We start from the raw sequence: 24,791 nt of genomic DNA on the forward strand, positions 1-24,791 counted from the left end.
AGGTTAAGAAATGAATTACTTGGGTTTTTGTTTTGTTTTGTCCTACTGTACCTACTAGATAATATATAAAATATTTCTATGTATTTCTCATTTCCTGTTTACAGATTTTCAGTCCTTTTATTACAAATCTCATTTGGTCCTTTATATGTTATAATAGTTTGTGATACATGTATATTTAATTTAGGAGTTTTTGTTCATATAATCAAACAATGTCAATTTTTTTCTTGTTCTCATCTTCTGATCAGGATTTCTGGCAGGTACCGACTCAGCAGCATGTGCTTTAAATTAATTAATGTTTCAAAACCCATAGTAATGCTGCAGGGATAAAGGTTCAGTGCATGCTTATGTCCTTTCCCTGCTCCCTTTAGAATGATTCAGTTCCTGTCACTTTAAATTAACGTACTTTATCTCTAATATGACAGGTCAAACACTTCACAAGTCCTTGAGAATATAGAACCTAGCATAATTTAAGAGGAAGTTTTAACATTATGTGTCACACAAAAGTTAAAGAAACTGTTTTAAACATTGTATAGTAGATACTCAGTTGGGTCATTTAAATTGTCTTAGTAGGGAAACCATGTTCCTGGCTGAACTGTAACAGTGATGGTGAGACAACAGTAACTCCAAGTGAAAAATTAGTCCTTTTTTTTTTTCTTTTGAAATTTCTTAAGTAATAAATACAGATAAAGCAGTTACTTAGTTGTACTTAACTCAGTAAAATGACTTGAGTAAACAGATGAAGCATTTAGAAACACTTCATTATTTTGCTTTTTTGAGCTAAACAACAGCTTTAACTTAGAAAAGCAGCAAATACATGGAGAAAATGATGAAAAAGAATATATAGATTTGTAGGCTGACAAAGGAGGATTTCAAGGACACACATAAGAAGTACTTTTCAAATTGATCTTTGAAGGTTTAGACTTATAGTTTATCAGCTATTAAAATGTATTCAAAAATATCTACTAAAAACATTACTCTTGCATTTCTTAATAAAATGTAAAACTTTATTAAAACATCTTTTGGCTTAAAATAATCAATTAGTGAAGATTATAGGGTGTTCTTTATTTTTATACAACATTTTCCCTGTGCTTCCTTGTTCTTAAAATGGTATATATATTTGTGGTAGTTTCCTTACCAACCCTCCAAACCATTCATCCTGTTAGTGGTTCTGTAGATTATCTTAATTTTCCTTTAACTACATTCTGAAAAAAATCAACAAATACTTAAATTACGATATCAAAATAATTGATTGATAACCTCATTATCAATGTTGCTTAAGTCCAGAGATTTTGTTTTAGAATAGCTATGGCTCAACCATCATGCAAAGTACTAAGGAGCGTAAATCAAATGAGATGTTAACACCTGCAACTGAGGAAAGCCGCTTCCAGTTCTCTTATTTATGGCAGGACAGTTTGTAGGAAGCAGCTAAAAATTCTTATTAATAAGCCTTTTGTATTAAAAATAATAAGCTCTTTTTCTTAGAATAGGTAGTGGGGGGATTGTTTACTTACGTTGGGTTCTATAAACATCACTCATTTTGGTGACACTAGTAAAAATTGTTTAAGCTTCCAAAGGTCAATGAGCAGTTACTTTTTAGGAGAGGGCTTTCTTGCTTGCTTCCTTACAGGGATTTGTCCTTTGCATGCTAAGTTCCTGTTGCCTGTGGAAAGGCTGGAATCATTTTGTTGTTTTTTTCCTGGTAGTACAATATGAGTGCTATTCTTCAGATGCAGCTAATGAATGGTGTCAGTACTTATTATATTTCTATAGGGAGTGACTGTAATGTCTCTTTCCAGTCCCTGAGTTCCACCACTGCTAAAGTCTATTGATTTGATCCATGTCCTTGATTATTCATCTTGAACAAAGAAACAATAATATAATCATTAAGTGCTCCCAAGGAGGGTATAGTTTACATGGTTACCCCAAATATTAAGACTTCTATTAAGATGTCTTTAAATACATTTTTATTTTAGATTTTATTGTGTTTGAATTTGGGATCAACTGTGAACCCATTTGATTTATCATTGTTGATTTGAAAGCATAAACATGACTAACCATTACATTTCCAGTGCCTTTCTGTTTAGCATTTCCATCATGAAACAAAATTTGAAATTCACTTCAATCTGAAAGGACTTTGTTCCAAACTAACTTAGTTTAAAAAATCATTTTAGCACAAACACGCTAGCATGTTTGAAAATTACACAAGTAGATTTCTGTGAAAGTCACTCAAAACATTTTATTTCTTCTAAGGATGGCTAAAAATGATTTCTCAACTCATATGTGTTGATGACCTTTGATTGCAGAGGACAGTTCTTGGTTTGCATATTTATCTCTGCCATGGTGCACTTTTTAAAAAAAATTCTAAACTTAAAAAGCTTCTCCAATCCGTGGTGGATTCATGTTGATGTATGGCAAAACCAATACAATATTGTAAAGTAAAAAAAGAAAAAACTTCTCCAATTATAAATCAACCTAACATCTACTAGTTAAGAAGATTATAGAGAATCATTACATTCTTTTAGTGATACTTATTTTGCAAATTATTAAAATACGTGTTTGAACAAATCAAGGCATAAAAATATGATGTGCACCTACATCATTAACTAGATTTTCATCTTCAAAATAAATAAGCTAATACAAGCTAAACCTCAAGATTAGTATTTTACAATAACTAACTGTTTTGTTCCAACAGTGTTTGACCTGCATTATCAGTTTTAGAAATTGCAAATAGTTGGGCTTCCCTCATAGCTCAGTTGATAAAGAATCTGCATGCAATGCAAGAGACCCGGCTTCAATCCCTGAGTCAGGTAGATACCCCTAGAGAAGCAAGTGGCAACCCACTCCAGTATTCTTGTCTGGAGAATCCCATGGACAGAGGAGCCTAGCAGACTACAGTCCATGGGATTGCAAGAGTCGGACATGACTTAACAACTAAACCACCATATAGACACCTGATGTATTTTTGTGCATTTGATATAATACAACATACAATGGTTCGTGCATGGGTTCTGGAGTCAGATCATGACCTGTCCTGCCACTTTATAGCATTGTCACCTTGGACTTCTTACTTCTCTAACCCTCAGTTTTATATCTGTTAAGTGCAGGTAATAGTATCACCTATCTCATAGAATTGCAGTAAGAACTTAAAAGAGATAATAGAAGTGTTTAACACAGTACCTAGCATAGAATGGACTTCCCCAATGGCTCAGAGGGTAAAGAATCTGCCTGCTATGCAGGAGACACAGGTTTGATCCCTGTGTTGGGAAGATTCCCTGGAGAAGAAAATGGCAACCTACTCCATTATTGTTGTTTGGAGAATTCCACGGACAGAGGAGCCTGGTGGGCTACAGTCCATGGCATCGCAAAGAGTCAGATACGACTGAGTGACTAAGCATGCATGCAGAGAACATGCAAACTATAATTCTTAATATGTCTTTAATCATTGCTGTTTGACTTTGAAGTGATTTAAAAGTTCTTCATCCAAAGGGTTTCCTAGGAAATGGTAGTTTCTAGAACAGTGTAAATCAAGGGTATGAACAGTGATCCTCAGAATGAAGCTCTTTTCCTTTTTTCCTATGGTGTATTTTTTCTTGAAAGTGATTTTCCAAATAGGAGAAGGTGCAACACTATTGACTTATTTTTCAAAATTTGTATGTGAGGTTGTTTTCCCACAGAGTGATAAGGAAGCCTTTTCTAACCCATGTGACTGAAACCAGTATTGCTGCTGAGCTCAGGACAGTTCTTTTCAGCACTGATTGATTTGAGTGGCCAACATTCAAAATTAAATTCTTAGATTTGGATAGCAGATAATCAATAATGACAAAATATAGATTCTCCCACCCAGAGCTGCCTTGAAGCAAATTTGCAGGCATAATGTGGTAGAAACTTAACACGTTTGATGATTTTCCACATCTAGGGTTTTGATAACACTTCATCAGATGCTAAGAACTGAAATAGATCATTTCAGTAAAGTTATATCATTTCTTTGAAAAGAATTCTGTTGCATTACACTTTTTTGAATTTTTATCATTGTGTTAATCAAATCTTCTGCCACTTTTTTTTTAAAGCATCCTCATTTATTATCCTTATTCTCTCTAGCCATCTAGTTAATGAAGTAGGAAAGCATTTGTCTTCTAGGAGTTTGGAGTTGTTCTTAGAGCTAAAGTGGCTAGAATTGGGACTGAAAAGAGAACGGCTTTCTGCAAGAGTGAAGTTTCCAGGATCTTAAGCATTCACGTTCTGTAGTTTGTTGCACAGAAATTTGTGTTTGTTGCCTCAAATTCAATAATACCTTTAAAAAATTTGGAAACTGAGTTAGGAATAGAAGAAATCATGAACTATATAAATTAGAAACATCTCAATTTAATTTTCATCTGATATATCCCCCAAATTCTTTCTTTCTGCAAGTTCAGGTATGAGATAAAAGAAGAATAACACATACTTTAACTGTGCAACATTTTCTGTTTGATTGAGAATAGTGTGATTGTTTAAGATTAATATCTTACAAGGCTTTGGCACCTATCTATGCACCAACTAAGCAATGAAGAGTGAGCATTAATTGCATGAGGAAATTGCTGAATTTTCTCTTTCTTTCTAACATCCTTCTTTCCTGGCCTTAACCCAGCCTTAGGTAGAAATACTACTATCATTTGGAAATGATATGCAAACATTGCATCTTTTGGAAGAAGCATATTATCATCATTGTTTCTGAAATACAACCTCAAGTATTTCTTGAGGGATTTGGGCAGGCTTTGAAATGTATTTCAGCAACATAGAGAAATGTTAGTATTAAAACAATCCAATTATTTCCATCTCATAAAAGATGACATCTTAATTTAAATAGTAAAGCTGTGTTCTTTATCAGATTTTCTATATACCAGAGATGTTTTGAAGTTCTAGATGATGTGTTAGCATCTGTTTTGCTGGCATAGTCCATCAACTTCTATTCAGCAGAAAAAAGTTTAAACTATAGAACTTGAAAAGTAGATCTTAACTAGAATAAGTAATTGAGTTTAAGCTCCTAGATACGATTTTTTTTCTTTGGCTTTATCTAGTTGAGTCCTAGAAGGCAAAATTGTTGGCCTTATTTTCTTCAAACCTATTATAATATTCACTGTGTTTGAGCACAGTGAGTATTAATAAGTTTGTTTGAATCGTGTCTGGAAATCCCAGTCCCAGGTCTCCTGATGGTCTCCTGCAATTTTAACCAGATATTTTATAAGTTTTTGTGATGGGTAAGAAACCAGAGTGTGAATCTTTCAGCATAAAGCCATCCTGGTGAAACAATTTGAGGTTTTAGACTAACCGAGAAGTATATTACACATGTAATTGCTGATTTGTTCTAAGTTTACTCAAGTCTTTCAGCTTATCTAAAAAATTAAAAGATTTAGATATGGTGCATTTGAGATCAATGCCAGGACTCCTATGAGGTTATTAATTTCTTTGTACTTGAGGTCAGTAATTTGAATGTTCTAGTGATATTGAATCTATTGCTATGTTTTAAATTTTAAAACATATAAGATCTAAGACTAGGTCATGTAAATGAATGGTAAAACAATTAAATTTCATTTTAAGTCAGTGAGCCCACTGCTTTGAAATATTTTGCATAGTTTTGTTCTCCAGAAGGGGAATAACATTTGTCAGTAACTTGAATAGAAATTCTGTTGTGACCAGTTTATCTGCATTCTTTCAGAGATTCAGGTGATTGGAGTAGTGTTTGATATGCAGCTTCTAAGATATATAAAATAGTATAGTGCTCTGTAAGGTATCTGCAAGTACTGCTTCTTTTTAAAATACCCAATTCTGTTTAATTGTCAACATATACACTGAAGTAGTTGCTAGAATCTTAACCTGAGGAACTTTAATATGAAATAAGTTTCTATAAATTTTTTACTGAATGATATGTTAATATGTTGCTTAATCTCATATTGTATGGTCTTACAATAGAATTGGAATATATTCTATTTCTTTTAACTTTTATATATATATCTTCCTTTTAGTTTCTCTTGTTATGTTCATATGTATATTGAATTTATAACATATTGAATTAAGTATAAATCATTATGATAGGTTTTCCTAGTAAAAATGCATATTAATGCTAAGTGTTCATTAGTAACAAAAAATATAAACAACCACCTCTGAGACAGTGAGAGAAAATGAGCATTACCATCAGTCTGCTAAGGAAGACTATGTTTTACTTGCTCTATGCCTCCTGAAGTGTATAAATGGTATTTGCTTAGAACAAAAGTGAGTTAAAATTTAGTCAAAGATAAAGCTTTATCTAAAAGATTAAGTGAAGGAACAGTTTACTTGACATTCTCAATTTGCAAAATGAAACATTGAGAAGACTTTATTTTTTTTTGTATTTATTTTTTATTTATTTATTTTTTAATTTTAAAATCTTTAATTCTTACATGTGTTCCCAAACATGAAACCCCCTCCCACCTCCCTCCCCATAACATCTCTGTGGGTCATCCCCATGCACCAGCCCCAAGCATGCTGTATCCTGCGTCAGACATAGACTGGCGATTCAATTCTTACATGATAGTATACATGATAGAATGCCATTCTCCCAAATCATCCCACCCTCTCCCTCTCTCTCTGAGTCCAAAAGTCCGTTATACACCACTGTGAGAAGACTTTAGAAATAAGAAAAAATAACCAAAAACCTTCCTTCCACTGTGCTTTAAATCTTGATTTTTCATTTTCACCATACTTTGGTGCCTTTAAAGATTTATTCATTATTAAACTCAAATATATCTATTTTCACAGATTCTCCTCTGGCTTTGTTGTTTGACTTGAGGATATCATTTTATGGTAGAATCGGGCCTTTGATTTGAAAAGATCAGCTAAGAAACATTAATGCAACACAAAATAGTCTAAAAATTGATTTTCTTCTTTCCAAATCTTGACGTATATATTTGATTCTCCTCCTAACTAATTTGATAGATCAGTTATGATGGTATTATGATAGTTTTGGTGTTTGTGATTAATATATATTATGAATTTTATAAGAATTGTCTGAGTCTTGGAAACTTGAAAACCCACTTGTAAGTTCTTAAGAGTTAATGGATAGTTGTATAATCATAGATATACCTGAACTACTCTTTGGTGTGTGGATGCCTCAGAAAACACAATGTATCTCCCTCTCTCCTTCTGCCCCCATCCCAACTCCAGAAGTATGGAAAAACAGTGTAGACCTTTACTAAAGAGACAGAAGACTGTTGCACAGGGCACATCACAAAGCATGACTAATTTAAAAGTCCTCTTTAAACATCTTTGTTTCTTGTTTTTAAAGAGCTACTGCAAAATACGTGTTCTCTGTCCTTCCTCACACACACACATGTTCCCATATGTGCTCACCTGCCTTCTTTTCTCCGTTTTCCCAGCTTTGATACTTTCTCTTCCTCTCTGGTCACATCTCCTTATCCTTTTTGGCTCACCTTTCAAGAGTCCTTTTTCCTTTTATATTTCTTCTCCCAGATATCTTCTTCAACTTTTTCTTATGTAGAGCAATTTGACCTTCTTGTGGCCTCTCCTGGTCTCTATAGCTGTACTGTACTCAGTACAGCAGAGGTCTTCTATATAGCCCTGCAAACAGAAATATTTTCTCATTTAGAGGGCTTTTCTCTAGGAGAAAAATCACACTAACTAAACTAGCACTGTAAAGTGTCAATGTAAAATAACCCCTATTGAGATATGGTCTGATAGTATTTCTCAATCAGTATACAATTTCAGGTCTGTTCAGTGACATCTTTATTATCTCTGCAAATTTTATAATTGCCCTAGTGGTGGAGGTGATTAGACCTAAACTATAACCCTAAATGCATTTCATGCAGTCTCTCTCAATCTACATTATTTATATTTTGGAAAACAATCATATGCTTTGCTAGTAATCAAAAGACCTTCAAAAGAAAATAGGCTACTCAAGTCAGAAGCTATTAAAGAAGAGTGGATGCACACTTACATGTAAATTGATTTTTAACAAAGGTACCAAAATAATTAAATGGAGAAAGGAAGATGTTTTCAGCAAATGGCTTAGAAACAACTATATATCCTTATTTTAAAAAATAAACCTTACCACCTTACTTCATTGTACACAAAATTCTTTTGAAATGGATCATAGACCTAAGTATAAAATCTAAAACTATAGGACTTCTAAAAAAAAAAGAGGATATTTTTATGAAATGGAGATAGGCAGAAATTTATTAGATAGCATACAGAAAGCAATAACTATAAGGGGAAAATTGAGAAATTAGATTTCATGAAGGTTTAAAACTTCTGATTATTGATATAGAAATTATAAGCCACAGACTAATAGAATGTACTTTCAGTACAGATTTGATTGTATTTGTTATCTGTTACCCAGTAACAAATCCAAACCTTAATGGCTTAAGACAATTATTATTTCTTATCTCTCATGCTTTCTGTGAATAAGAAATTGGGGAGCAATTTGCCTACATGATTTTGGCTCAGTCTTTTCCATTAAGTTGCAATAAGGTGTTGGCTAGGACCTTAGTCATCTAGCTTGACCAAGGGTATAAGATTCATTTCTAATGTAGCTCACTCAAATGGTTGATAAGATAGTACTGTTACTGAGAGGCCTCACATCCTCTCTCTGTAGGCTCTCCAAATGCCTGCTTCTTGACTGTTCTGTTCTGATGACAGCTGGCTTCCCTCCAGTAGAGCAAGGTGCCTTTTATGCATTAGCATCAGAAGTCATACATTATCACTTGAACTGTATTCTCTTAGTTACACAGACCAGCTCTAATTCAATGTGGGAAGAGACTAGATCTGTATAAGGACATGGATACCAGAAGGCAAGAAACAATGGGGTCATTTTGGAGACATTGAAAAGAGTCTCATGTCTAGAACATACTATGATCAGTAATGGACTTCCCTGGTGGCTCAGATGGTTAAGCGTCTGTCTACAGTGTGGGAGACCCAGGGTCAATCCCTGGATCAGGAAGATCCCCTGGAGAAGGAAATGGCAATCCACTCCAGTACTATTGCCTGGAAAATCCCATGGACAAAGGAGCCTGGTAGGCTACACGTAGTCCATGGAGTTGCAAAGAGTCGGACACAACTGAGCGACTTCACTCATGATCAGTAATAAAAAGACAACCCAACTAAAAATGGGCAGAAGACTTGAACAGATAGTTCCTTAAGAAAGATATATTAATTGCCAATAAACGGAGTGCATAAAGTGCATAAAATATTTAGTCATCAGAGAAATGCTCAATAAAACCATGATGAGAGAACCACTAAAATGGCTAAATTAAAGAAAGTGGCAACATAAATGTTGACAAAGATGTGTTGCAACTAGAACTCATACTCAACTTTACTTGCAAGTAAAATAGCAAGTAAAAAAGTTACAACTTGTAGGAAATTCAAAATAGCCAAAATCTGAAACATGCCTAAGTGTTTAATCAATAAAGGAATGAATAAGTTTTGATATTACTGTATGCATTAATATTAGATGCACAATATAATTAATACACAAAACAAATTGCATAAATTATTTTTATTTTGTCAAGTTATTATACTACTCTGCAATCAAAATTAATGAGTTGCTGGTTAATAAGAGTGTGGATGAATCTCCCCAGCACTATGCTGAGCCATAGAACCTGCACACTGAAGCATATATGTTGATGATACCATTTGTAGGCAGTTCTAGAATAGGCAAAACTAATCCATGGTGCAAAAATATGGTGGGAATTAACTATAAAGGGGCATAAAGGAAACATCAGGGGTGGTGGAAATGTCCTACAACCCAAATATAGTATGTACCTGGGTTAGTCAGATATGTATTTATGGAACTCATTGAATTATATATTGGATTTGTGCATTTCACCATAAGTGGATTTTACTTAAAACTGTAACAAATATTGAACTCTACATTTGTTTTTTGCAGAGATAATTAACAACTGTGAAACTATCTTTCTTGTATTCTAAGCCTGAGCAAATGAGTAAATGTATTGGCAGATAATGGGAATCAGTTTTCTCCCCTTTGGAGAAGGGAGTAACATGTATAAAGGGCAAGACTAAATTGTACTCTGTGACATTAGAATGGAGTTAGAGATATTATGAATTCATAGTTTATAATAGACAAATAGATATGATTGTAATCATGAGGAAATACCAGCCTAATTCAGATTGAGGAATATTTTGCAATATAATTCACCTGTACTTTTTAAATTGTTCAAGGTCAAAAACTAAAGAAACCAAATATAGTCATGAATCTGGAAGGGAATATACATGCTAGGGCTGAATGACTACTAAGAGGAAAATCTCAACAGATCCTAAACTTTCACCTCTGGCTGATGTTTAGCTTCCATGAAAGCAAGAAGTCAAAGGTAGAGTGGTAAACAATGGCTAAGCCTTGAAAGAATGCCCACCACAGAGCCAATCTGCGAGCGTCTAGAGAGTTTGTCTTTCCCACGCTTTGGATCCAGGAACTTAAGGAAATCTCTGTCAGATCATCAGCTGGTAATGAAACAGAGATTTGAATGACTATGCTTGACAAAGTGTTTACAAAAGCATTTAGAAAAATTATTAAAGAAATGACTACAACCCACACCAGCACCAACAACAAACCCTGAGGAGGTGGGAGAACCCTATTTCCAGAATTACCACATTATAATAAATAAAATGTTCAATTTTCAGTGAGAAATTATGCTCGAAAAGAAAGTATGACTCAGGAAAAGAAAGGAATAGGAACTATCATTGAGAAAGCTCAGATATTGAACCTACTATAAACAGACTTTAAATCAACTGTCCTAAGTATCCTCAAAGAGCTAAAGGAAAGTACACTAATGAACTTAAGGGAAACAAGGAGAATGAGGTATGAAGTAATAGCAATAAAGAGATACAAATTGTAAAAAAAAATAAAAAAGGTATTAAATAGAAATTCTGGAACTAAACATTTCCTATAGCTGAAAGGAAAATTTTAGTGAAGGGGTTCAACAGCAGATTTGAATACACAGGAAAAATCTTCAGTGAACATGAAGGTAGGTCAATTAATACTATCCAGTCTGAAAAAACAGAAAAAAAAAAGAGAAGAGAAATGAACAGAGCTTAAGAGACTATGTGACACTACCAAGTATACCAACATATGTATAATAGGAATTTCAAAGGGCAAGGAGAGAAGGAAAGGGGCAGAAAGAATATTTGAAGATATAATGGCTGAAAACGTTCCAAATTCAATGAAATATATGAATCTACACATCCAGGAAGCTGAATAACTCCCAGTAGGAAAAAATCAGAGACCCACACTAAGACACATAATTACTGTCAAAAGCTGAAGTTGCTGAATCTTGAAAACAGCAAGAAAGAAGCAACTTACAACATACAAGGCTTCCCTGGTGGCTCAGACAGTAAAGCGTCTGCCTGCCATGTGGGAGACCCGGGTTCGATTCCTGGGTCGGGAAGATCCCCTGGAGAAGGAAATGGCAATCCACTCCAGCACTCTTGTCTGGAAAATCCCATGGATGGAGGAGCCTGATAGGCTACAGTCCATGGGGTCACAAAGAGTTGGACATGACTAAACGACTTCGCTTCACTTACAACATACAACCTATACACAATAAGATTAACAACCAGTTTCTCTTCAGATACTATGAAGGCCAGAGGGCTGACATATTTAGAGTACTGAAAGAAAAAATTGTCAACCAAGAATTCTATACCTACAAAATTATTCTTCAAAAATGAAGGAAGTAGATACTAAACCATTCCCAGATTAAGAAAAACTGAGGGAGTTTGTTGGTAGTAGCTCTACTCTACCCCCAAATGCTAAAATGAATAAGGCTGAAATGAAAGGACACTAGATAATAACTTGAAGCTATAGTAAGAAATAACACTAGCAAAGATAACAACATGGGTAAATTTAAAAGGCAGTATTTTATTTGTAGTTTATAACTCCTATTTATCCCTCTGTGATTTAAAAGACAAATGCATAAGACAGTAATTTAAAAATCTATGTTAATGGGCACACTGTATAAAAATGTAATTTGTGAAAATACCATAAAGGAAAATGGAATGCTACAAGAGCAGAATTTTTTAAAATACTGTTCAAGTTAAGTTGGTATTTATTCAAACTAGATTGCTGTAAATTTAAGATGTTAATTATAATCCACAGAGTGGCCACTAAGAAAATAACTAGGTATGGTTCCATTTACACAAAATATCCAGAAAAAGTAAATCCATAAAGACAGAAAGTACATTAGTGGTTTCCAAGGACTAGAGGCAGGAGCAGTGGAATGTGACTAAATGGATACAGGGTTTCCAAATGGGGTGATGAGAACATTCTGGAACCAAGTAGTGGTGGTGGTTATATAATGTTTTTATTGTACTTAATACCACCAAATTGTACATTTTTAAATGGTTAACATGGTAAATTTTATGATAAGTACATTTTACCACAGGTTTCAAAAATGATGAAAAAAAATAAGCAGCATGGTACTGGCATAAAAATAGACACATAGGTGGAGTGAAATGAGGAATCCAGAAATAAACTCACATATATATGGTCAGTTTGTTTTCAACAAGAGTACCAGATGGTACAAGAATAATCATTTCAATAAATGATATGGGCTCAACTGGATATCACATACAAAAGAATGAATTTAGTCCCTACCTCTCATTAATACAAAGTTAACTCAAAATAGATTAGTGACCTAAATATAAAAGCTAAAACCACAGAACTATTAGAGAAACAGGTACATCTTCATGATCTTGGATTTTGTGATGAAGTCTTAGATACGACATTAAAACACAAGCAATAAGAGAAAAAAATAGACAAGTTGAGCTTCATCAATATTTAAAATTTCTATGCACCAAAGAACATAATCAAGAGAGTGAAAGGCAATGAGCAGAATGAAAGAATTTATTTGCAAACCCTATATCAGATACATGTTTAGTATATAGAATATATAGAGAACCTTACAACTCAACAACAGAAAACAAATAACCCAGTTCAAAAAAATGGGCAAAGGATTTGAATAGATATTTCTCCAAAGAAGATAATACAAATGGGTAACAGACACGTGAAAAGATGCTCAACATCATTAGACACTAGGGAAATGTAAATCAAACCACAGTAAGAAACAAGTTTGCACTCACTAAGATGGATATAATTTTAAAAATAAAAAAACTCAGAATGTGGAGAAATTGGAACCATTTTACATTGCTGGTAATAATGCAAAATGGTATAGCTGCTGTGGAAAACAGTTTGGCCATTCTGCAAAAACGTAAACATAAATGTGTGATATGACTCATCAGTTCCATTCCCAGATGTATACCCAAGAGAATTGAAAGCAGATACTCAAATAGTTGTACGTGAATGTACATAGTAGCACTATTCACAACAGCCAAAAGTTGGAAACAAATATCCTTTAATGGATGAATGGATAAACAATTTATGGTATATATACAATAGAATATTATTTGACAATAAAAAGGAATGAAATACTGATTGCTGCTACAACACAGATGGACCATCAAAAACCATGATCTGCGAAAGAAACCAGATTCAAAAAGCCCACACATTTTATGGTTAAATGGTTAGAATGCTGAATTTTATGTCATGTGAATTTTACCACAATGGAAAATAATAATAAACCTCCAAAGGGAAAAACAAAGATGGGCAAAGAAAGCTCTTTTGGATTAATGGAGATTAAAAAGGCATGACAACTAAAGGCCATTTATGTTTGTGGACTACATCCTGGACTAGAGGGAAAGTTCAGTTCAGTTGTGTCTGACTCTTTGCAACCCCATAGACTGCAACACGCCAGGCCTCCCTGTCCTCACCAACTCCCAGAGTCTACTCAGAAACTCAGTCCATTGAGTCGGTGATGCCATCCAACCATCTCATCCTCTGTCATCCCCTTCTGCCTTCAGTTTTTCCCAGCATCAGGGTCTTTTCAAATGAGTCTGTTCTTTGCATCAGGTGGCCAAAGTATTGGAGTTTCAGCTTCAGTATCAGTCCTTCCAATGAATATTCAGGACTGATTTCCTTTAGGATGGACTGGTTGGATCTTGTTGCAGTCCAAGGGACTCTGCAAGCATCTTCTCCAACACCACAGTTCAAAAGCATCAATTCTTTGGCACCCAGCTTTCTTTATAGTCCAGCTCTCACATCTATACATGACTACTGGAAAAACCGCAGCTTTGACCTTTTGTTGGCAAAGTAATGTCTCTGCTTTTTAACATGCTGTCTAGGTTGGTCATAAGTTTTCTTCCAAGGAGTAAGCATCTTTTAATTTCATGGCTGCAGCCACCATCTGCAGTGATTTTGGAGCCCCCAAAAATAGTCAGCCTCTGTTCCCACTGTTTCCCTATCTATTTGCCATGAAGTGATGGGATCAGATGCTGTGATCTTAGTTTTCTGAATGTTGAGCTTTAAGCCAGCTTTTTCACTTTCCTCTCACTTTCGTCAGGAGGCTCTTTAGCTCTTCTTCGCTTTCTTCCATAAGGGTGGTGTCATCTGCATATTTGAGGTTATTGATATTTCTCCCAGCAATCTTTATTCCAGCTTGTGCTTCATCCAGCCCAGTGTTTCTCATGATGTACTCTGCATATAAGTTGAATAAGCGGGGTGACAAAATACAGCCTTGACGTACTCCTTTTCCTATTTGGAACCAGCCTGTTGTTCCATGTCCAGTTCTAACTGTTGCTTCCTGACCTGCATACAGATTTCTCAGGAGGCAGGTCAGGTGGTCTGGTATTTCCATCTCTTGAAGAATTTTCCGTAGAGTGTGATGATCCACACAGTCAGAGGCTTTGGCCTAGTCAATAAAGCAGAAATAGGTGTTTTTCAGGAACGCTCTTGCTTTTTCAATGCCAGCCGATGTTGGCAATTTTATATTTGGTTTCTCTGCCTTTTCTAAAACCAGCTTAAACATCTGGAAGTTCACAGTTCACCTGTTGTTAAAGCCTGGCTTGGAGAATTTTGAGCATTACTTTACTAGCGTGTTAGATGAGTGCAATTGTGTGGTAGTTTGAGCATTCTTTGGCATTGTCTTTCTTTGGGATTGGAATGAAAACTGACCTTTGCCAGTCCTGTGGCTACTGCTGGGTTTTCCAAATTTGATGGCATATTGAGTGCAGCACTTTCACAGCATCATCTTTTAAGATTTGGAATACCTCAACTGGAATTCCATCACCTCCACTAACTTTGTTCATAAGAATTCCATCATAACTTTGTTGATGCTTCCTAAGGTCCACTTTACTTCGTATTCCAGGATGTCTGGCTCTAGGTGAGTGATCACACTATTGTGATTGATTATCTGGGTCATGAAGATCTTTTTTGTATAGTTCTGTGTATTCTTGCCACCTCTCCTTAATATCTTCTGCTTCTGTTAAGTCCATAGCGGGAAGGTATTAATAGCTAAAAAGTAAATTACTGAGATAGTTCGCTAAATTTGATAATAGACTGTGGATTACAAGTAATAATATGTATCAGTGTTAAATATCCTGATTTTATCAAATTTTATCAAATTTTTACTGTAGTATATGAGAGAATGTCTTTGTTTATGGGAAATATTTATTGAAGTATTGAAGTCTAAAGGGGCATGTCTCCAAGTTTTGATATAATATAAAAGAAGATATGTAAAATAATAAAGCAAATAAGGAGATATGTAAACTGTTGGTGAATCTGAATAAAAAGCATATGGGAATTCCTTATACAGTTCTCTCCACTTTTCTGAGTTTGAAATTACATCAAAATTAAAAGCTACAAACTTAAGATTTGTCTTTTTATTTTCTGAGCAGCAGCAGGGTCCAGATGATTCTTAGAAAAATAATATTGGATATGCTTTTTTGGCCTGGTTTCCTCCTTTCAGTTTGTCCTTAGATTTTTGTCTGTTTCTCAACTTCTAGATCCTAATACACTATTTATTTTCTTTTATTATAGCAGTCTCTCTGTAAGATCATTACATAATTAATATGGGTTACTCAGCTTCTATTCAAATTTATTCTAGCAAATAAGATTGTATGCCTTTGACAGCCTGTTCTCATTTTGTATATTTTTTTCTTGTTCACATGCTTTTCCTTTGCAGTATCTTGGATAATGTTAAAAAATGTACAATTTTCTTTTGAGAAATTAAAGTATTAACTTCCCAGTGAACAACTTTGCTTCTCTTTTCATCCAGTAGCCTTTTTTTGGTCTGAAATTGGTGTTTAATCTGTTGGTAGAAGATCAAGTGTGGTATGCGGTCTAACCTTAATTGGACTGTGGGCTCATTTTTGCTTTTGGCTCAAGCAAGTAATCTCTAAATGCTGTTAGGCCAGACCAGGCTTTCTGCCCATCACAAATGAATCAGAGAAGCCCTTTCCTAAGTAGAAACTGCCATCAAAACCTCTTACTGCTTCGTTGGAATTCAGCTGTGGATTTTTGCCTTTTCCATCGTTGCTGTTTCATATTGTAAGCAAATATCCAGGAGAGGCTATTTTGAGTGGGTTTACTAAGAAGATCATGATGATTCATTCGGTCCTCGTGTCTTCCATTGGTTAACCAGTTTTCTTTCCTTTGTGTGTATGATGGGATCTTCACTAGACAGAGGTAACCTATTGGATGGCTGTGTATCTGGATGATGGTGTGGTGGTGCTTGTTGGTTTAGTTTCCATGATGCTCCTCCCAAGGTTATGCTTGCAGTGCTGCTGCTTACTTTGTGCTTGCATGATATTATTACTTTGACTGCGCTTTGTTCGGTTTGGGTTTTTAAAACCTCCTCTCCCTTTTTTGGTACCTAGAATAATTCCTGAAATTTCTTTGGTTGGTCCAAAATGAGTCAAACTTATAAAAATGAGTTTCAAGTCTAACTCTTTCATGGATCCTTTTCAGTTTTTGAATGTATCATCAATGTCACCTCTTAAGTTTCTGGTCTGGTAGGGAATCAGGAAAAAAAAAGGTAGGTTTCCCTTAAACACCCAGGAATAGACTGCTTCCCAGATAGACCATTTCTGAACCTGAGAATTAACTCTGTTTGTGAGCTTATAGATTAAAGAAAATAAATATGTACTTAGAATTAAAACTAAGTTATAGGAGAGTTTCTTCAAGTAGCTAAAATTTAGGAGCCTCCACCAAAGTAACAGTAAATATAACTAAATTATATCATGCCTAAAGCTCGATGTGTATGTCTGATTTGACATATTTCAGAGATGCTATTTACTCTGTAAACTGTTCTGCATTTCAAAAACTAAGATTCTTGGGGTTCATAAGGTAAAAGTTAAAATTAATATTTCAGAAGTTAATTTTCTGAACATTTGGGTGGGTGTTGACAATAGTTGCTAACTTCTTCATTTCTGATCACTAGTTCTAATCACTAGTTGTTTTTCTTGGGTATTTAGAACTGATTTTTTTTTCTTCTCTACCTTATATACCGCTATAGAAAAAGGTGGATTGTTTTTCAAACTCAGAAACAAATTCAGACCTGAAGTGGGCCTCTTAAATGGCAGGAGTTCATAAAACTGAAAACTTTTCATTGCTCACATTAAGCCATGTTGGAGCAAATAGACAAAATCATCTTTTGCTTATAATTTTAATCATCTTAAAAACTGTAAAGGATCCATTAATTTGGAATGGCTATCAGAGAAATGCTTATGATAAATAGCATAAAACTGTCAGATAAATGGTCTTTCATCTCTAACTATTTATATTCTCATTCTGTTATATCTTCTTTTTATCTTTTGGTTGGACCCATACATTCAATAGAAAATTGCCCAGGAACGAGAAAAATTTGCTGATGAAGGCAGTATATTTTACACCCTTGGAGAATGTGGACTCATATCCTTTTCAGACTACATTTTCCTTACGACTGTTCTTTCGAGTAAGTATGAACTTTTTATTCACTTACAGGTGGCATACAGGATTAAAAAAAGAGTTAAGTTGATTGGAGGAGGAAACAAAACATGTTTGCAAAGTTAATGAATGATAAGTTACATCAAATTTCAGTTGTTTTGGATTCTCTATAACTTGTATATAGAACCACCTGAAAAAGAGGAAGGAAAATAAAGTATCCAGGTAAAGTTAGAAGAAAACAAAAAAGCACCTGTGAAGTTACCTTATAACTGTTTGAAGCTCAGGATAATTTATACATTGCCTGCTCCTTTATCCCTCATTAATGTTTAGGCTGCTACTGCTGCTAAGTCGCTTCAGGCTTCAGTCATGTCCGACTCTGTGTGACCCCAGAGACGGCAGCCCACCAGGCTCCTCCATCCCTGGGATTCTCCAAGCAAGAACACTGGAGTGGGTTGCCATTTCCTTCTCCAATTAATGTTTCTACTTCCTCAGTAAAACACATATTAATCTATTATTTCCTTTACTAAAGATGATTGGCTTGGTTCTAATTGTGTTGAATATTCATTTTTGAACTTTGGAAGATAACTTCTTAAGACACAAAACTCAGCTTTTACTCCTTTAGAGCACTGATGAATTTCTGATTATTCTAGGCTAAACAGTTTTGTTGATTAGTATGCTACTGTAAGTGTTCTTAGCATTATTTCCCTTTAGTATGACTTTGTTTTAACCCTTCAGAAAAAAGAGTGTATGTCTCTAGCTCTCTGTGTGCATCGATTGAAATCTACCTAGCTTGACCAAAGAGATCGGATACTTGAAAGAAGTGATTCTCAATTTTTTCCCCATGGAGGACAGAACCAAATAAAAATAAGCACCTCTTCCTACTCTTCTCCAGAATAGGCATCTATAAAGATAAAACTGTAAACAGTGTTCCAAACTTATGGTTTCCAGTGGGGAAGGGATGAGGAGGGATAAATTGGGAGATTGGGATTGACATATATACTACTGTATATAAGTGTGTTAGTCGCTCAATCGTGTCCGACTCTTTGCGACCCATGGACTATAGCCCGCCAGGCTCCTCTGTCCATGGAATTCTCCAAGCAAGGATACTGGGGTGGTTTTCCATTTCCTCCTCCAACTGTATATAAAATAGATAATTAATAAGGACCTACTCTATAGCACAGGGAACTCTTCTCAATACTCTATAATGACCTATATGGGAAAAAATATCTAGAAAAGAGTGAATATATGTGTAACTGATTTACTTCACTGTATAGCAGAAACTAACACAACATTGTATATCAACTGTACTCCATAAAAAATTTTTTTAAACTATAAAAAATTTTCAGTAAATGATATACACAGTTCCTGCCATAGCTGTGACCACTGTTACTCTTCTTTCCTCTAATTGACAGAAAAAAATGAAGAAATATAGACTGATATGCTTTACCACAGCTGTCCCTGACTACCAAAGTAATTGAATAAATTTGTAGTGGACCAGTGCTCTAGCAGAATAGATATATATTAACTTGTTATGAAAACCCAAAATAGTAAACTGAAAGCACATTTATGATCTTATATTTTGTATTATTAATATTATTTTGATGCGTTTTCGAAACAGACTTCAGTTCAAACCCTGGCCCCACCACTTCTTACCTATGATTAAGTGTCAGGAAGACCACAGAGCAGAATCTTCAGTTTTTGCTGAAGATAGAAACTGCACATTGTGTAGCTCCCTAAATTCAGATATTTTTTTAAAAAGTCACATTGGCTTGTGAGTACTGGGAATCCCTCTAAGTAGCTCTACAGGTCTGGGCACCTTTACTTCTTGGTACTCAGCTCCTGGCTTAACCTTGGTACGTGATTTACTAAAAAATGCTTACTATTGCAATCTCATATACTTTCTGTATTTGTCAGGATGAGAAAATATGATAAGGATATGATTTTTAAGATTTTCTCTTTTCACTAGTTTTAAGCATTTTGATTACTATATGCTTTTAGTATTTCTCTTCCCTCATTGCAGGCAGATTCTTTACCATCCGAGCCACCAGGGAAGCCCCATATTTCTCAGCCTTAGAACTGCTGATGTTTTAGGCAGGGTAACTGATTTTTGTGAGGGCTGTCCTTTCCATTATAAGATGTTTAGCAGCGTTCCTGGCCTCTGCACATTAGATGCCAGTCATGCACACTTTCCCTCACCCAGTTGTTGCAAACAAAAATATCTTTGTCAAATGTCCCCAGAGGAGTAGGAATGGGGAGGAATAATCCCTGGTTGAGAACCACTGATGTAGTTTTTGCAGGGTTGTTTGGTTTTCATTTCATTGTGTATCTCTGTATAGTGTTCTTGTGTTTCTTGTCTTGGGATTCTTTTGAGTTTTGGGGTCTGTGGGTTTATAGTTTTCATAAAATTTGGAAAAATTTCAGCTCTTATTTCACCAAATACTTTTCTTTGAGGACTTCAATTGCACCTACATTTTCCTTATATCAACCGTGTAATGTTTGTAGTTTACTATCTTCATTTTACAGATGAGGAAATTGAGGCACACAAACAATTAAAAACTTGCAATAAATGCTGGAGAGGGTATGGAGAAAAGGGAACCCTCTTACACTGTTGGTGGGAATGCAAACTAGTACAGCCACTATGGAGAACAGTGTGGAGATTCCTTTAAAAACTGGAAATAGAACTGCCATACGACCCAGCAATCCCAATGCTGGGCATACACACCAAGGAAACCAGAACTGAAAGAGACACATGTACCCCAATGTTCATCGCAGCACTGTTTATAATATCCAGGACATGGAAGCAACCTAGATGTCCATCAGCAGACGAATGGATAAGAAAGCTGTGGTACATATACACAATGGAATATTACTCAGCCATTAAAAAGAATACATTTGAATCCGTTCTAATGAGGTGTATGAAACTGGAGCCTACTATACAGAGTGAAATCAGCCAGAAAGAAAAACACCAATACAGTATCAGTTCAGTTCAGTTCAGTCGCTCAGTCGTGTCCGACTCTTTGTGACCCCATGAATCGCAGCACGCCAGGCCTCCCTGTCCATCACCAACTCCCGTAGTTCGCTCCAGCCATCTCATCCTCTGTTGTCCCCTTCTCCTCCCGCCCCCAATCCCTCCCAGCATCAGAGTCTTTTCCGCTGAGTCAACTCTTCGCATGAGGTGGCCAAAGTACAGTATACTAACACATATATATGGAATATAGAAAGATGGTAACAATAACCCTGTATGCGAGACAGCAAAAGAGACACAGATATATAGAACAGTCTTTCAGACTCTGGGAGAGGGAGAAGGTGGGATGATTTGGGAGAATGGCATTGAAACATGTTAATATCATATGTGAAACAAATCGCCAGTCCAGGTTCGATGCATGATACAGGATGCTTGGGGCTGGTGCACTGGGATGACCCAGAGGGATGGGATGAGGAGGGAGGTGGGAGAGGGGTTCAGGATGGGAAGCACGTGTACACCCGTGGCGGATTCATGTCAATGTATGGCAAAACCAATACAATATTGTAAAATAATTAGCCTTCAATTAAAATATATAAATTTATATTAAATAAAAAACTTGCCTCAAGTCCCACAGTAAGTAGATGATTTAGGGCTTGAACCCAGGCCACTCCAGCACATGGGCTTCTGTCACTTGGCTTTCCCGCTGTGGTCACATTTTCAGCAGTGATAAGCCACAGCTTACCATAGTGCCTCTTCTTTCTCTAAAACTGAGCTGTGGAAAGGCTGTTCGTAAACTCTGCTGTAGATAATGGGCAGTTCAAGCAGTCTTACAATCTGTATGTTGTGCACTGCATTGTTTACTTTATATAACAAATCATGGAGGGAAATATGCCACAGAAATGACATTGAGATCAGTTATTTCCCACATCCTAATAGCCGCTAGAATGATAAGTGAGGCTTTCAGTGAATCCACCTTTTTGTGAATAACAAGGACTCATTACATCTAAATACACTTCTTGCCAGGTCGTCAGGCAAGAAGAAATGTAGTCCTTTAAACACCAAAAGCTTTGCTAGGGAGTGGCTTGGGCCTCGGAGAGTACATTAGCATATTTTTCGTCTGTTACTCTGATGAACAACATGGACCATTCTTCAGATTTCTAATGGAAAACCAGCTAGAGCAATGTGAAGAGCATAACCCATATGATACAAGACTGTTGTATTTCTAATTATCTGGGGTGTTTTTTTTTTCAAAATTAATAGAATCAGTGGTGTTCAAGAATTTACCATCAATTTTAGAAGTTTCATTTTTTAGCTAAACAAGAATTTTTTTGACTCAAACCCAGAATAACAACCAATTTGGCAGCAATATCTTGTGCTTATAATAAGCAGTGACATAAATTTCTCGCTCTTCTCTGTATGTACTTTGGATAATGGGTGCCTTCTCTGGCCAGCCTAAAATTTAAATACCTTTTATCCTGTCATACAGAACTTCCTTGGTGGCTTAGACGGTAAAGCGTCTGTCTACAGTGTGGGAGACATGGGTTCGATCCCTGGGTTGGGAAGATTCCCTGGAGAAGAAAATGGCAACCCACTCCAGTACTCTTGCCTAGAAAATCCCATGGATGGAGGAGCCTGATGTCAATGGGGTTGCAAAGAGTTGGACACGACTGAGCAGCCTCACTTCACTTCACTTCATCCTGTCATACACACACACTTACACATACACATCTAAATCCCTCTTTTGCTCTCTTTTTTCTCCTTGGCATTTGTCATGATTTCACATTCTATATCAGTTCAGTTCTGTTCAGTCACTCAGTCATGTCCAACTCTTTGTGACCCCATGCACTGCAGCACGCCAGGCTTCTCTGTCCATCACCAACTCCCAAAGCTTACTCAAACTCATGTCCATTGAGTCAGCGATGCTATCCAACCATCTCATCCTCTGTTGTCCCCTTCTCCTCCTGCCTTCAATCTTTGCCAGCATCAAGGTCTTTTCCAATGAGTCAGTTCTTCTCATCAGGTGCCAGAGTATTGGATTTTCAGCTTCAGCATCAGTCCTTCCAATGAATATTCAGGACTGATTTCCTTTAGGACTGACTGGTTAGATCTCCTTGCAGTCCAAGGGAGTCTCCTTGCAGTCCAAGACACTCTCAAGAGTCTTCTCCAACACCACAGTTCAAAAGAATCAGTTCTTAGATGCTCAGCTTTCTTTATAGTCCAACTCTCACATCCATACATGACTACTGGAAAAACCATAGCTTTGACTAGACAGACCTTTGTTGGCAAAGTAATGTCTCTGCTTTTTAATATGCTGTTTAGGTTGGTCATAGCTTTTCTTCTAAGGAGCAAGTGTCTTTTAATTTCACATTCTATATAATTGATTTCTTTTCTTTCCTAAAAAATTATGAGTTTCAGGTGTTCAACATTATAATTCAACATCTTATATACACTACAAAGTGATCACGATTACAAGTCTAGTTACCATCTGTCATCATATATAATTAACCTCCTTTACCCATTTCAGCTACCCTTCAACCCCCTTCCCCTCTGGTAACCTCTAGTATGTTCTCTCTGAGTTTGGTTTTGCTTTATGTTGTTTATTTGTTTGTTTGTTTTTAGATTCCACATGTAAATGAAATCATTTGGTATTTGTCTTTCTCCATCTGAATTGCTTCACTTAGCATAATACCCTCAAGGTCCAAGGTTGTCACAAGTGGCAAGATTTTACCTTCCTTTATGACTGAGTTATGTGCCATTTTATATATGTGTGTGTGTGCACATGCATGAGTGTATACCACATCTTCTTTATCCATTCATTCGTCAGTGGACACGTAGGTTGTTTCCGTGGCATGGCCATTGTATATAGTGCTGCATTGAACATAGGGATGCCTTTATCTTTTAAAATTAGTATTTTTGTGTTCTCCAGATAAATACCCAGAAGTGGATAATTGATATATCTTCTTTATTCTCCATCTTCCTACCTCGAATGTAACTGCCTGACAGTGAGCATAGGTTTGTAATGATTATTTGTTACAGATTTATAGTGATATTAATTACGAACTTATCTACTATATATAAAGCATTGTGGCAAAGTAACAAAGCAAGGATTGTTTTTTTTTCAGTTTTCTCCGAAATGAAGTTTATAAAACAGAAGACTTTGCTGTTTATATCCTGAGTTGAGAACAATTCTTTTAGCTGTTGATGTCCTCAGGCCACATCCAGTACCAGTGGAGTGAGGAAGATATGTTTTTAAGCTAACCTACTTCTAAATGAAGTAGGTTATGAGAAATTTATAAGGTTTCTTATAATTCAGAATTAAATTATTTATATCCCCCTCTTACCCTAATTCATAGATTTTATTGTTTCATACTTTATCTGTCTGATGAGGTTTGATGGATTAACTTGAACAATTGTCAAGCATGAGCCATAGCATCTATATTAAGTAGAATACTAAGTATTTACTAAATAACTGCTCACTGATAAAATAAATTTAGATTCATTCCACACACAATAAAGACTGTTAATAATTATTATTATTAAATAATTTCCAAAGAGGCTTTGATCCTTAAACTAGGTTAATTGAAATTGAATGAAAATGCCAAAGCATGGTTTATTAATGGCTTAGTACTCTGGACTCACCAACTACAACATTAGCTGGTGGTCTTAAATCTTGTAATTGAAGTCAGAGACTTATAACTTGATATAAAGAAAAGTCATCTAGATTTATCTAGAATGCTATATATTATTTATTGATTTGGATGATTCATAGCTAATACTAAGATTCACTAGGTTATCATAACATAATTTAGAATCTGGATCTTGGCCATTGACAGGTTGAAATATTTATGTATGTTCTTTGTCTTCATATATTTTCTAAATAAAGTTATTGACCCTGTTATAGACCAAAGTTTTAGATAGCTTGTGGAGACAATAATAAAATGATCAAAAAGTGGATTATTTGTAAGCAATCTTACTATGTACTATTAATCTTTGAAAAGCCACCAGAAAAATCAAAAGCAAGAACTGGTA

The 24,791-nt window shown here is 35.5% G+C and overlaps 1 protein-coding gene across 1 annotated transcript in view; it reads left to right on the forward strand.

Annotated features, from left to right (window-relative positions):
- The window catches only part of MICU1 (mitochondrial calcium uptake 1), a 226,668-nt gene that overhangs the window by 79,717 nt on the left and 122,160 nt on the right, over positions 1-24,791 (forward strand). Inside the window, exons 6-8 of the mRNA XM_068982144.1 lie at positions 246-257; positions 16,553-16,558; positions 17,711-17,825. Of these exons, the coding sequence (XP_068838245.1) occupies positions 246-257; positions 16,553-16,558; positions 17,711-17,825 (133 nt within the window). The remainder of the gene's footprint in view (positions 1-245; positions 258-16,552; positions 16,559-17,710; positions 17,826-24,791) is intronic.

The sequence above is a fragment of the Capricornis sumatraensis genome, chromosome 10 (genome assembly GCF_032405125.1).
Source record: "Capricornis sumatraensis isolate serow.1 chromosome 10, serow.2, whole genome shotgun sequence".
Taxonomy (NCBI): Eukaryota; Metazoa; Chordata; class Mammalia; order Artiodactyla; family Bovidae; genus Capricornis; species Capricornis sumatraensis.